Source organism: Geospiza fortis, unplaced genomic scaffold (assembly GCF_000277835.1).
Source record: "Geospiza fortis unplaced genomic scaffold, GeoFor_1.0 scaffold66, whole genome shotgun sequence".
Taxonomy (NCBI): Eukaryota; Metazoa; Chordata; class Aves; order Passeriformes; family Thraupidae; genus Geospiza; species Geospiza fortis.
In genome coordinates, this window is record NW_005054312.1 from 10,223,492 (window position 1) to 10,238,131 (window position 14,640).

The window sequence follows — 14,640 nt, forward strand, 5'->3', positions numbered from 1 at the left end:
ATAAGTAGCTTTCATCAGAGTGCTGGTCATGAGTAAGTTAACACCCACAGACCTGTCACCATCAAGCACTGTGTATCACTGAATTCCTAGCAGTTCTGGCAGTGCTGAACTGTGTACATACATGTTTAACTGCATTCCCCACTTCTCTGAAGGAGCTATTTTCAGAGATCCCAAGTGTGGAAGTGGAATCTCTCAGATGACTTTTGACTCTGCAGAGAGGAATAAGTGTCTTTGAAAGACTGAGATTGGCACATGTACAAATATACTTTCTTCCATCCTGGTATGTGAGGAAGGCTAAGGATGATGCAGTGCAAAAGTTGCCTTTGCTGTTTTTATGTGATGCTGAAGAGAGATCTGGGGTGATAACCAACATGCTGGGAAATCCTCCTGTGCATGATGCTGCAAACTACCACTTACCAATTTCCTGCAGAGGATCTTACTGGCATTCAGGTGAAGTTGTCTGTGTTCAGGCTTAGCAGAGGATGTTCTCTCAGAAAGTTAAAGGACATCAAGAACTAAAGGTGTACTGGGGCAAGTTCCTAATTACTCATCTGATCTCTGCAGGGGAGACATTAAGGGATGGTTTTGTAGTTTGTTCATGGTTTATCTGTCAGTATAGCAGCTCTGGGACAATCAGTTATTTAAAGGACTGGAAAAAATGCTACCTGGTCGTCCTTGTTTGCTTCTTTAGGTCTTTCTCCTGCCTTTGTGGATTCCTTTAAATTTGGCATGCCTGACTGTGCAATGCTCTCACTGCATCTTGTTGCAGAGTTTATTTCACATACCCAGAGTCTCCACAGTGCTACATTAACTCCCTTCAACTTAGCCTAGGTCAAATCAGAGCAGTTACAGTGTGGTTTCGAGCAGCAGAGCAATTTTGCTAACAGCTGAGGAATTGCACTGACTTCATCTCTAATGAATACCCTTAGTGGTCATGATAGGAATTTTGGGTGAGAACAGGGCTTGCACTAATTACAGGGACTAAGTCACAACTTGTTAACTCAGCACTGAAAACTGCTCTTGGAAGTAGCCACACTTGGGCAGCCTGGGAATTGAGGGAAAGCGCAGTCTTGCGCTTAAGGCTCTGAACACTGCATCTCCAGTAATCTGGTTTAATTTCTTGTTCTGCCTTGGACTTCTTATGTCACTTCTTATATTTCTTTCCTTTTCTGCACCTCAGTTCTGGAGCTATAAAATCACACTGCTGTATATCTTCTCCCCAACATGTATGGCAAGTTCTTCAGGATGGGGATTTTCTAGCATTAATTGAGAATGCAGTTTGTAGAGCAGCCATACCTGTGGCTGTGGGAGGTCAGGAGAGCCCTACGTGACATCTTAGAGTTTCTGTACTTTGAGAATATTGCATTGGCTTTGGATTGTGAGGCAGGAGCAGCCTTGAATGCTCATGTAACTCCCACAGCTAATTTTCTTTGGTCAATTTGGGATTTTTCTTTCAACCTTGAAATTTTGCTGGTTTTTGGTTCTGCAGGGCAGGGAGTGCTGAGGCTGAATAAATTGAATTTTTCTTAAATTATGTAAGTGCTAAATAAGATACATTGTTACAATTTTCCGTATCCTCTGAGGAAGAGTGGAAAATGGATAAATGGGAAGAAAATGTGTGACAATACCTAATGTATTCTAAGACCAAGCTTCTAATCTTCTCTGTTTCTTTTTGTTTCTTCCAGGTGGAGCGGGAAATAGCCATCCTGAAGTTGATAGAACATCCCCATGTTTTAAAGCTGCATGATGTTTACGAAAATAAAAAATATTTGTAGGTATTACTGGCTTTTGCCAGAGGGAGGGGAGGGAGGGTGGGAGGGAGGCGGGGGAGATCGGGGTTTTGGAACTTGGTACATTTCTGAAAGAATGGAACTAGGTGTGTTTTCACCCTCTGGAACTAGGTGTGTTTTCACTCCCTGTGTCTGTGCAATATTTGGTATTTGGATGAGGAATGAACACTCATTATTTCCCTGGCTTTTCCAATGTTAATTTCTGTACTTTCACAGAATCATAGAATCATTAAGGAAATTTTATCATTGCCTGACCATTAACCTACTGCTGTCATATTCACCACTAAATCATGCCCCCCCAAGTGCCACATCCACATGTTTTTTGAACACTTCCAGGAATGAAGATTCCACTACTTCCCTTGTACCTGTAAGATCTGGAACCATTTTGAATCAAAGCTGTAACAGACTTAGAGTGGATAATTTGGATAACCTCCTTTGTCTTACAGTTTTCATTGAAACCCTCAACTCTTACTAAAGGTGTTATAAATTTGTCCCATCAGCAACAGATTTTGGTTTTAAGGGCCACTGTAATCTCCTGATGGTTCTGCAGTGACAGTTATGTAGCAAAGCTTTTTTTTGTAAGATTTTTTTTTTTCTCCACATCATTACCAGTGCCAGACAGGGATGTTGTCCACAGACAATCACTTTAGCTTGATTTAGGGCACTAAATACGTTGTATCTGTTGTCGAACAAACAGGCCACATTAATCATGGTGCAACAGGACAAAAATCAATGTTCTCCAAATGGAAAAGGGTGACCCAGTAGGGAACTCTGCTATTTCCAGCTTTTTAACAGGTTACTACAGGTAGAAGAGAGTGGTTAGAAAAGATTAAACAGATTTTAAAAGCCACCATCCACTGGTGACCTCTTTTTAGTGTCTCAACACAAGAAGGGAATGACTGTTTATCCAAAGGAAGTGTGTTGAATGAAGGTAACAGTCCCTCATGGACTATTCATCCAGTCTTGATACTGGAGCAATGAATTCCTCTTCTGAGAAGTGAGGCCTCTGCCTAAGGGTTAGCTTAGTAGAGCAGGCAGTAATTTCCTTTGGCTTCCCCCTCCTCCTTTGGGGCAGAGCCTGCCATCCGTGGTGGAATGCAGTTGCCAGAAAGAGCTCGTGCAGGCACTGGGTGGAGGCTGGCTCAGATGTTTTCAGAGCTGCATGCTGAATGCTCTGTCCTCAGTGGCACAAATGGTAATAGCTCCATGAAGCCCTGTTTGCCACAGATGAGACAGAGGCTCAGATCTGCTCTGTGCGCAGACAGGCAGCAAAGGGAAATCAGGCTTTACAGGGAGTACATTCTCCTTCAATCCTGAAAAGAGGCAGAGGATATTCTCTGTATTAAGGTGAAAGGGGGGGTGGATATTCTCTGTATTAAGGTGAAAGGGGAGAGGAGACCCCTTTTTTGCTTAAAAGAGAGGAAATGTTCTTCTTTGTGATGTTGGTTTCTGTGTTGTGTAACCCTAGGTGTACACACACACAAGTAAACCTCCTGTACGAACAGAGCAAACAGCTGATGCTGGCAGTGGTGACAATGTAAGAATACATGCAGAAGAAAGGCCACAAGGGGATGGGCTGTAGAGGTGCTGAAGCTTTCTTCTTGCTCTGAATGCCTGTAAAACCAAAACCTGAGCTTTCCTTCTTCACCCCATAAGACTTGGGGGCTATTTTGCTTCTTGTGAAAAATATCTGGTGCTCAAAGCAGTGGGAATGGTGTTACACTATTATTTTTTAAAAAATACTGCATTTATTGGCAGGACAACATCTTCATGATGAAAATCACCTTGAAAAGGAAAGCATCCCATATCTTTAAGCTATGTCTGGATATCCTGACTTCTAAAAAATGTTGGGCTCCAAAGCGTGCTTTGCCAATGACCATTTAGCCTTGAACAATCACTAAGTCTGCTTTGTGCTATAGCTCCTCTGCCTGTAAGATTAAGCTGTCTGCATCCCCCTGCAAAGGCACCAAATCCCTCTGCTGAAAGACACTGACTCTGAAAGAACAAATGACTGTTAATTAAGTTTCATTTTTTATTAGTCGCTATTTTAAAGAAAGGGCACAATGCAGAGCTTCTGCCAAGCCTCCGTGTTCAAAATTAGAAACAGCTGTGGCCTTTGATAAATCTGAGAGGTGGAAGAGAGTGCCTGTGGAGGAGTGAGGTGTTACAAGTGCGTGGGGGCTGAGAATGTGTCTGCATGGACCTTCCCAAATAATAAGACACAGTGACCTCTGGTTCTCACCAGCATCAGGAAAGGGATTGCTCTGGGGTTGTGACAGCACCTTTCCATCATGCATGCCATGCCAGCACTAGCAGTAGTGGCATGGTTTCAGAGAAGCTCATGAATTATGGGTGATATTTCAGAAGCCAGAGACTAATCACAATGCAGCACTGGGGAGCATTTCCTTGATAACTGTTAATTTCACAAATCATGTTTGACTTTTAGTTTATGATTTAATTTGTGACAAGGGGCTTTGGTTGAGTAGATTCCTAATGCAACCATGAATCAAATCCTTTTTCCACAGTTTACTTAACACTGAGAATGATTTATTAAAAAATAATAATAATCTGTTAGCATACGTGTGTTAGTCAAGCAGTCTTTTTCTGTTTATTTTGATAGGGTTCTTTTTGCCAAGATAGTTGGAGAGATGGGGATAGCTATGAAATCTATTATTCCATCTCTTTATCCATCATTTTGAGTTGTCTTATTTAGTAAGACTGTGGACTACACATCTAGGTGTGGGGGGGGAAACAGAGGGCACTGTGGCTCTCTGTAAGTGACATACAGCCTCAGATATATACTGTGTTGGCTAAATGAGCAATATTACTGACAGTTGAATTATTTCATATTTGTTGTATGATCACACTGATGGCCTTCAAGCAAGATTGGGAGTCCACAGTAATAGATAATTTAGAAATAGCTACAGACAATCAATGCCTCCATCTCTCCCATCATATAATGTCAATAGACAAAACAGCCGGGATGGGGATTCATACTCCCTTTTTTAAAGATCAAAATTAATCAAAGTAGCCTGGTATGGGGACTGATCAGAGGGCTACCAAAACTTGTGTGTGCACCAGTCAGTTTGACTGGTGGAAGTGCAGACAGTCAGGAATTTTAAGGAAATACAAATCATAGAATCATCACTGAATGGATTGGGTTGGAAGGGACCTTAAACATCATCCAGTTCCACCCCTCCCCTGCCATGGGCAGGGAACCCTTTGATTAGACCAAGTTGCTCAGAGCCTCACCCAAGCTGATGTTGAACACTTCCAGGATGGGGCATGTACTAAGAGAAGGAGCAAGGCAGTAACAGATAATAACAAAATTTTGGTGTGTTCTGTAACATACACTGGAGGGACACACTCCTTGGGTGATTTCTGCATTGCCAATGAGCTGTGTGAACCTGGGGGATGATCCTCTTTTCTCTGTGCCCTGTATAGAAAAGGTCTTTCCTGAGCTGACCCTACACAGAGTTTTATTTACTGTGTTTTATGCAGTACATTCAGCTTTTCTTTGGATCATGGAAAAGCAGTTGTCCCCTATTGGAGGAGCTGTTAGCATGGCAAGCTAAGGGCCATCAGACAGTCCACAGGAGATGGAGCTTCCCTCTCCAGAGGGGACTGAGGTGACTGATACAGTTCTGTTGCAGAACTCCCAACAGGGGTGGCATTATCTGTTTTGATCTCATTTAACTATTAGTTTCAGCTGTCAGGGGCTTGGTGGGGAGTGGAAATAAAATAGAAAAGAAAATATATACTACAACCACTCCATGCATTTTTTCTTTCAGATGGTAATACTGGTATTTCTTGATTTGCTTTCCATTGATGTCTGTGTATATATATCTGTAAATTTCTATGTCAAGATGCATACAGATATTTGTGTATATATGTGTGGATTTACGTTGAATGATTTTCAAATCTTCACATTTAAGATTTCAAACTTTGTGGCAACATTTATTTTACATCTCTGTCATCCAGTTTGATCAGCATTTTAAGCAAGAATCTGTTTTGAGAGGAGTGGACACCAGACAATTGTTCTCTGAAGTGTGCCATGCATTCCTCAGCACCTTTTTCAAATATAAGTGCTTTTCTCATCTTTCATCAGTACAATGCTATCACTGGGAAAGTGCCCAAATCTCATTTCAATGTACACAACACACCACCTCCTGATTTCAGAGATGAAGGTGCATCACAATGAGCCAGATAAGAAAATTAAAATGTCCTCCTAGCTGTGCACAACTCACGTTTCTGGCTCATACAAAAGCAGGTGGCAGCAGCAGTCAAGGACTTACAGCTCTGGTGGTGTCTGCAGAGGTCTTTGAGCTGCCTGTCCTCTCCTGCAGGGTTTTCCTGTAATTCTCTTTATTTTTGTTGAAAACTAATTGTGAGATGCCAGAAGACGCAAAAAGATTTTAAAAAAGTTCTGTGTGTTCTTGTTAGTGGTAGGCCAAGACTTTGCCATTCAATCCATCTGCAGGGAAACCTCTCTAAAGTAGGGGGAGAGTTCAGAAAGTCAGAGTGGGTCTTAAGGCTCAGCACTGAAATTTAATTTTGTGGTAGGTGTGCACTTTGGGAGTGAAGCTGTGGGATGTCAAGTGCTGTGATATGGGGAAAGAAAATAAAACAGGATTGGAAGGCAGAATAGCATTCTACCTGAGCCTTGATTAGAACTAAGGAAAATATTTGTAACCAGCTACTTTGACTCCCTTTTCTTCTGCTGTTGACTTGTTTTAGGAGTATCTGGAATGACAAGCATGTGTAGCCAGAAGAAATCCAGTCAGTGGTAGGAGTGGAGGGTGTGACCACTCACTCGCAAGAGGGACACCAGCCTGGCACAAAGCAGGGCCAGCAGAGCTGCTGGTGGGAATTAATGCTGCACCCTGTGCAACAAAGTCTTAATAAGCACTGCCCAAAAGCCTGACTGTATCCTTTGCTCACTGCCTCACATGTGTGCTTGGATACCATCCAGGCCATGATGCTGGGCATGGGGAAAAGCCCATAGTGGAGCAATTCTCTGACATGAGTAATTCTGTGAGATGTTGCTTCAGAGCCACAGTTCATTCTCATGCCTGACTTCTCTTTTAGACTTTGGTAGGCAGTGTTGTGTGTGTCTGGGCCCTGGTTGTTACATCAAAGGCCGCTTAGCTCTGAAGAAGAAAGCCCTGAAGTATAGAGTCACTAACAGAATTGCAGCAGTGACCTGATGGGTGTTGTCTCAGCTCTGCCCATCCTCTGCTGAGGATCCCTCTGGCTAAGTCCATTCCATATCATGTGACCATACAGGATGGATGCTGCAGTGCCTTGGCATCCATGACTGTACACTGTGAGGGTACTGCTCAAAACACCTTTCATCCCAAATTAATCAAAGGTACACAGCACAACAGCATAATCTCTTACTACCTCTTTTCCCCAAAAGCCCCAACCTGTTCATGCCCAAATGTAACCAGCAGTCAAATACAATATCCATCCAAACATGCAAACTCGAGTTAAAATTGTCTTTTAGAAAACAGAAATCTAACTCATGCACATTTTCTTGCAGGCAAGGGGAGAAGAAAAAATACAGAGCTCCTGGCCCACTGCCAAATAAGGGTTTAAAAATTCATGCCCGCCATAAGAATTTATATAACTTCTGAATAATTTATAGGCTGTGCCAATAACAAGAGGCTTCATATCTGATAGAGATTATTTAATCAATAGTAAATAGTGCAGAGAAAAAGCTGTCAAAGAAATACAGAGCATGTCAGCCTGGGCAACTTTTAACCTCTTCCCTGCCATATATATGTTCAACCATATATGTATGAAAGGACATTTTGCAAGGAGGATGGTAGCCTGGAAGGAGAATCACCAGTTCTTTTTTCTTCTAGAGGCTTTTCTTTGTTGGTCCCTTGTTCCCTAAGACAGGTCCCTTTGAAATGTAGTGAGCTTTCTAGCTCTCAGATTAATTAGTCACAAGGAGTAGCCAGTTTCTTGTGAATCATCTGCCAGGATGACTGGCCCATGGTTCATCAAGGTTGTGGCAGTCCCAACCCTACCATTTGTGGTGCAGCCACTTCAGTCTGTGTTTAATTCTGGGGCAAAACTTAAGAGAGTTTTACAGCTCTTGGCACAGTAAACATTAGGACAGAAGATAACTAAAGACTTACCTGTCTTTATGATGGAGATTCCCACCTGATGTTTTATGTCTTTGAGTGTATCTCCTTCTATATAACTGCAGCTGGGTTTTGCATCTTGTTGGAGTGCATGGCTTCAGCCATGCATCTTAAAAGCTAACAAGGGCCACATGGATATCTAGTCAAATTCTAGCATAGTAAAAGCTCTAGGACATTGCTCAGTGATGTGTGATGGTACCCAGTGGTACACTCAGGCTTACATAGAAGAGCAGCTTGAAAACCTACTTGTTTAGGTTAAGCAAAGTTGTGCTTTATATGTGTAAATGTCATATCACTTAATAAAAAATAAATTATTAACTGCTTCACTAACAGACAGCTAATTGCAAGCACTGATGGACAAACCTATTGCCTGACTAAAACAAGATGTGTGAATTGGCTTCCATCCTAGAGCATTAGAGAGTGTTTCTTGGTAATCCTAATTTTTTTTGCATTTATAATACTTACCTGAAATACTTTTGTGTTTCAGCATGAGCTTTCATCTAGAGATCTCTCCATTGAACACTTTTATAATAATAAATACATAATTGGTGTAGCTGTTAGTATATTGTAAATTGTCCTGAGAAAAAAAGGGCTGCATACCCTCTGATGGGCTGCTGCAGGCAATCCCATCTGGCAAGAATTTTAGCATTTCACACCATTTTTGCCACTGGCTAAAAGACAGTTTTTCATTCTTTACAGATCATAACTGATGTGTTTGTTTGCATTTGGGTTTTTTGTTGTTATTTTGCCAGAAGTATCTAGTACTGCATGGTCCTGGTGTTCTCTGTGCCAGTTAGTCTTTCTTTAACAGCATTTTTCCTGGCATTGCTCAGAGCCAGCTTGTTTCTTTAGTTATAATCTGGATTTGGAGGTAGCATGTAGGTGCCTGGCTAGTGAGGGCTCTCTGAGTTATTCCTCAAAGCTCCCTAGGGCATGGGCAAAGGCACCTCTTAAGAAGTTGTGACATAGTCCACCAGATGGAAAGGAGAAATAATCAAAAAATGTCTTTTTTTATGTTTTAAGTGATAGGACTGCAGTGCAACAGTAACCTATCTGATCATGGAGAAGTCCTTGCTGTCTGGCACTTGACAAGAATGAGGCAATACCAGTTTACAATCCCACACACAAAGCAACTGTTGGGAATGGGAAGTCCAAGCTGCTGTCAAGCATTACAGCAAAAACCAGCCTTCAGAAAGGAGCTGATGAGAACTGATGATGTACTATTTTGGTTCCTGAAAGAATAAATAAAATGAACAAGAAAGAGAGAACACGAGAGGGAGAGAGAGAAAGAGAGAAAGAAAGAGAGAAAGAAAAAGAATGAAGTGGTGCCTAGGATTATTCTAAGCTTACATTTCTGATGATTTGTAATGGGTCATTTGAGGTTAGGAACTCAGAATCTTTTATGAGAAGGTGGAAATAATGGGATGCAGATGGAAAGATGGTAAAAGGGATGAGATGCTGCTCAATGCAATCTCTCTGCTCATCTCCAATCAACACAATTATTCTTGTATTTAGTATTCAGCTTCTTTGCTTTTAAAGAGGAAAGTCTTGTCTCCTTCAAGCATTGAAACTCAACTAGAGATTTTTAGTTTCGTGTCTTGGCTTGTAGCAGGGACATGAGAAAACAATGCAAGATGTGAACCTTGGTGTGTATGAAAGTGAGCTGCAGCCTGTGAGAATATTTGGAATCTCCTAGAGAATATATCCAGTGAGAAAAAAGTAATTGAGACTTTATTTTTAACATACACTTGCCTTCATATTGAATTGCAGAACCCTGCTGTTTTCTGGCTTTTTCAGTGTCCTCACAGGCAAAGGGGAAATTGGGGACAGCATGGAGTAGAAGGCACAAGGGACCACAGGTGCTAATCCCAGCTCTGATATACTGGGTGACTGTACCCTGAACAAGTCACTTGGCTTCACAGTTCCCTATCAGTAAAGAAAAGGAGGTTAATGCTTGTCAAAACTTGTTCCTCATGTGAAATGCAAGGATTGGAAGAGCTGGGGTGTGTCCAGAGCATCCAACATGTGAGAGCTAGGTGCTCTTGCAGAGTCTTTTGTCCTAACATAGCTCCTGTCTGTACCATCACAGCACATAGTGTGCACACTGCCTGCCAGACACTGGGTTTCTCCTTTCCCTGAACCTCCTTGCAATGGCTGTTGCAGGAGGTGCCACATGTATTCACAGGTTTTCTTATGTTTTTACCATGGGAAGAAAGACTGATGCTATTAATCTTACATAGACAGAATAAAAATCCCCCAAAACTTCATTCACCAATAAGTTGCTTTTCATCTCTAAATTTAATAGGAGAGAAGTTCTGGTTACTGTTCTGGGATTTTCAGAACTTGCTTGCTTGCTTAGAATAAATTGGAAAAGTAGTACTATAATGAAGTGAAAACCTGTCATACCTGGGAAAGATAAAAGGAAAGGGAGACTCGAGAAAATGCTTCTTAGTGTTTTTCTCCCCTACAGGCTATGTGTTATTTACCTTCTCCGAGATCCTCCAAGAGCTGGCATTAGCATACTTCCAATCCTGTAGCACTTTGCCAAAGTAAAGAAATTTAGATGCTGATGTGAACACAGAAGATTTGGATTCTTTTCTGTGCCATGGATTCAGGAAAGATGTAGTGTCTGTATGCCTTATTTTCCATCCCAGGGAATAACGTTCTTCCTTTCCTTTGCTTTTTCTGTTTGGCTTTTCAGAGTGTTTATTCTCTTCTTCTGTGGAGTCATAGGCACACTCTCACACACACAGATGGGGAGATACAGATATGCAGCACTTAGTGGAATTCGTGTAGCCATCCAGTGGTGCTTAGAACCAATGCAACACTTGGAAATGTTTAAACCCCTCTTGTCGGCCTGTTTGGAAAGAACAAGTGTACTACTACTGTGCCATGTCATGTGCCAGCAGAATGTTGGCTTGCACAGAGATAGGGGCAGGTGCTGAATTATACCCTTAACAGAAAATCTCCTAGCTGGGGGCTCTCCTAAAAAAACGCACAAGGTACTGGAGAGAATAGGGCTAGCAGATAACAACCTGAGCTCACAAATCCTAGCTGCAGCTTAGCTACATAGTGCTTGTGGAATGATCCCTGCAGCATTTCTTTCTTGCACTCAACCACTGAGGAATGTGTTTGTCATCCTTCTCAATCATGTCATGTTGGGGGCTTTGTCAGATCAGAATACATCGTCTCTTGTGCTTCTCCGTGTCCCTTGACTTGTCATAGGCACAAATCTTTTTCAAATGCTCTCCCCTGTTCATTTCCATTATTATATCTAGTGCTTCTAGGTGGCAAGCAAAAAATGAATAACCTTGTAAATGCTCCCTGTCTTTCAATTTGTTTTCTTTTTCATACAACGTGTCAGTGCATTTTTGTTGAGTGTTTTTAATAAGATGAAGTTGATGAAAATAAATTGCTTCACAGTTCCTGCTGTGGGTGACAGAAATGCTGGGTCTGTATTTTTCAAAAACTGTTTGTTTGAAGCCAGTGTGGAGGGTGTTCTGTATCTGTAACTGCAATCATCTTTGTAAGATATCTCCCATAAAAAGAATGCAGCTAGCAGTTTGAATTTTGGGGGCAAGATGCACAGCTGTATCCAGCTTCTTCTGGGCACAGTGAGACAGCTTCTGTCAATTCTTCTGTCAAGAAGAATTTTAGGATTGATTCTGTGCCAGAATTGGGTCTGCCATATTGGATAGTTTGCCAGATCTGTCTCTAATATGAGAGGGAGAATGAATTCTGCAGCAAACCTACTTACCAGACTGTCTGTTAGCCAAGGCTTAGGAACCAAGGATTGGGACTTGACAGTGTGGACACCCCAGTGCCTGTGGCTGCTGTTTATCAGCTTTCTTCTGCGTTTGAATGACTTGCTCAAAAAATGTCATGTCTATAAACAGTGATCTCCAAATTACCAGAGTGTATCCAGCAGACAGTTGGGCAACTACCCATCTGTTTGGAAAGAAAAAAACCCACACATTCCAAATGGGATTTTCAAGTTAAGATTTTTCTCTTTTTTAACTGATTTTAATTTTAAAAAGTCAATATTACTATGTTTCTTGTAACTGTTTTGACTTTGATCAAAAAATGCAAAAGTACAATTTTAATTCCCCCAAGTTTATAATTTTATGGTTTTGTCCATTTTTGGTGTCCTTTTAGTAGTTATTTAGCTGGCAAGACAACACCAATGTCTGTCTTTCTGTAAGGTGGGGAAATGCTTTCTCCTTCTGGTAGCTGGGAGCTGACACATGGAAGTTACACAGGAAATGATGATGGACCAGGAACTCAGGTCCCACTTTTGCAACTTCAAGGCTAATGCCATTATAATTGAGCAAGCTTTACTTTCCTCACAACTGCTTTTAGTCCTTCTATTGTCCTAGCTTTTTGGAAACATTGAAAACAGGACTAATTAAGACCTCCAATTTATATTAATCTTCCCCACTTTTCGTTTCAAATTCAGAAATTTCCTTGGAGATTATGCTGCTTGAGGTACAGAAAATTTTGACAGTATCCTGGATTAATTATTCTTCATTGTCCATTCAAATTTGAGAAGTTGGATTAGTTCTGGTAGTAAAAGTATTATGCTGTAAAGCGGAGGGTTGAGGGATCGTGCTGCACATACAGTTCAGTATGGTCTGCTGCACTGTTGGGAGGCAGGGACTGAGAAGTACACTCAAACTTGTTTGTTTTTAAAGGATTCCATTGATGGTGTTCCTGCCACTTCCCTGGGAAAACTGTCACTCCCACTATTAAGCAACATTTCCAGAGATTTATACAGTTTTCCTTTGCTTGGCTGCCTTTCATTAGCCCTATTTAAAACATCAAGATGGTCCATCCATGGCAAGTCCTTTCCTTCCAGAAGGTTTCACTCTTCACTCCGTGACTGCCAGGAATGCTGTATGAGGTCAGGAGTTTCCCCTCCCGCTCCTAGGCCCACTTTGTGCCACATGTCTTCACTCAGTGCCACATTTTTCACCTGTGAGTTGCAAGGCCAGGCAGCTGCTCCAGCCAATCACTACTGTTCAGCAGCAAAAGCTAAGCTTTTATATAGGCTGCATGCACATGTAGTTTTTTGTTTGTTTGTTTTTTAATAATGTACATTGTTCACCTTTTCTTAATTCATTCTGGTTAGTTGACATCTGTCTGGTTCTGTCGGACTGCAGCTTTTGCCACAACCATTTTATAAAAGAATTGTCAGCTTGGTTTTAAGGACCTGAGGCTTCTTGGTACAGAGTCTTATTCAACTGTAGCTTTGAGACATGCTATGGAAGCTTATACTTGATTATTCTCTGCTTCCTGTCCTGTCTTTGGAGTAATTTTTACCTTCTTGATTAGGTCTTGCTATGCCATGGGACACTGAATCCAACAATGGCAGGTCTGAAGTTTGCAGAACCACTGTTAAACATATTAATAACTCCTGATTTTAAAATTCCAGTTCTCTTCCACTGTTATTTCTGGAAGTGTTCCCCTTGACTACGTATAAACAGAAGTGTTTGTCTATAACTGTGTGAGTGTGCGGGGGTTGGTGTGATCATGTACTTAAAAAATCCTGGCTTTGTGTTTTTCTAGGTATTTGGTGCTAGAACATGTGTCAGGTGGGGAGCTCTTCGACTATCTCGTAAAAAAGGGAAGATTGACACCAAAAGAAGCCAGGAAGTTCTTCCGACAAATCATCTCTGCTTTAGACTTCTGCCATAGTCACTCAATATGGTGAGTACAGCCATTTCCAATGGGAGTTCCCTGCTACGTAATAAAGGGATCTTGATACTTTTAGTTTTAAGTAACTGATGTTGTAAAGCTCTAAAAGCATTGGGTAAAGTGCTGATGTATTTTTGAATTCTTGTCCATGTGTGAGACAGTGTACCAGTCACAGACAGACTTCATGGAAAAGATTGTCTGTCATTTTTCACTGGAGAAGAATTAATTTGGAAGGAAGGCTTTAAACAGGAAAACCAAAGCCACCGAGGAAAAAGAATTTCATTTCCATAATTTTTGTGGCACTTACTAATAACTAAGAACTCCATACACTGTATCTAAATGAATCCCTGAAGAAACCTGGGACAACTGCAAATACAGCAAAGTCATTTTATGGTTCCCTTCAGTTTTTGGAAACCTGCTGGCTTTTGGCAACCTTTACTGAGTCCCCTCTGGGCATTTGAGTCACTGTTGCCTTTAATTTCCTTTCCAGTAGGGAAGAATTTTCGTACTGACTCCATCATATTATTTAACCATGGAGTGTGGTTCAACCTGTGCTTTCAGGTACCATTTTATATTGGACCAGTTTCTCTTTCATCTTCAGCAAGTTGAGATAATTTAAATTATACTGAAATCAAGTTGTTGCAATCAGTCTGAGCACAAGAGTTTCTGTACAGCTACTGACCCATAACTGCCTGCTCATTTCTCACAAATGCAGCTCCTTGCATTTGGATTGGCTAGGGGAGAACATTTACATTTTATGTCTGCATGGCTGCTTCTCCAAAGCCGCAGCCAGCCACAGATCCCCCACTCCAGGAGGCCAAGGGCCACTCAGAGGTACTGCAATAGCTGGATTTGCATAATCACTGTGTGCTTACTTCTCAGTAGCCATGCAGGGATTTTCTGTACCCCCAGTTCTGTGCTGAAAACTCACAAACCAGATGGCCACAGTGAAAATGGATGTTTAAATATTTAACTTGGTCTCCTAGCCCCCTCCCCCTACATCT

General features: G+C 41.5%; 1 protein-coding gene across 10 annotated transcripts in view; it reads left to right on the top strand.

The window, feature by feature from the left end:
• Positions 1–14,640, top strand: part of BRSK2 (BR serine/threonine kinase 2) — a 304,523-nt gene that overhangs the window by 197,878 nt on the left and 92,005 nt on the right. For all 10 annotated transcript variants that reach the window (XM_031055776.1, XM_005419517.2, XM_005419518.2 and 7 more), the window contains exons 3-4: positions 1,686–1,771; positions 13,508–13,648. In XM_031055776.1, the coding sequence (XP_030911636.1) occupies positions 1,686–1,771; positions 13,508–13,648 (227 nt within the window). The remainder of the gene's footprint in view (positions 1–1,685; positions 1,772–13,507; positions 13,649–14,640) is intronic.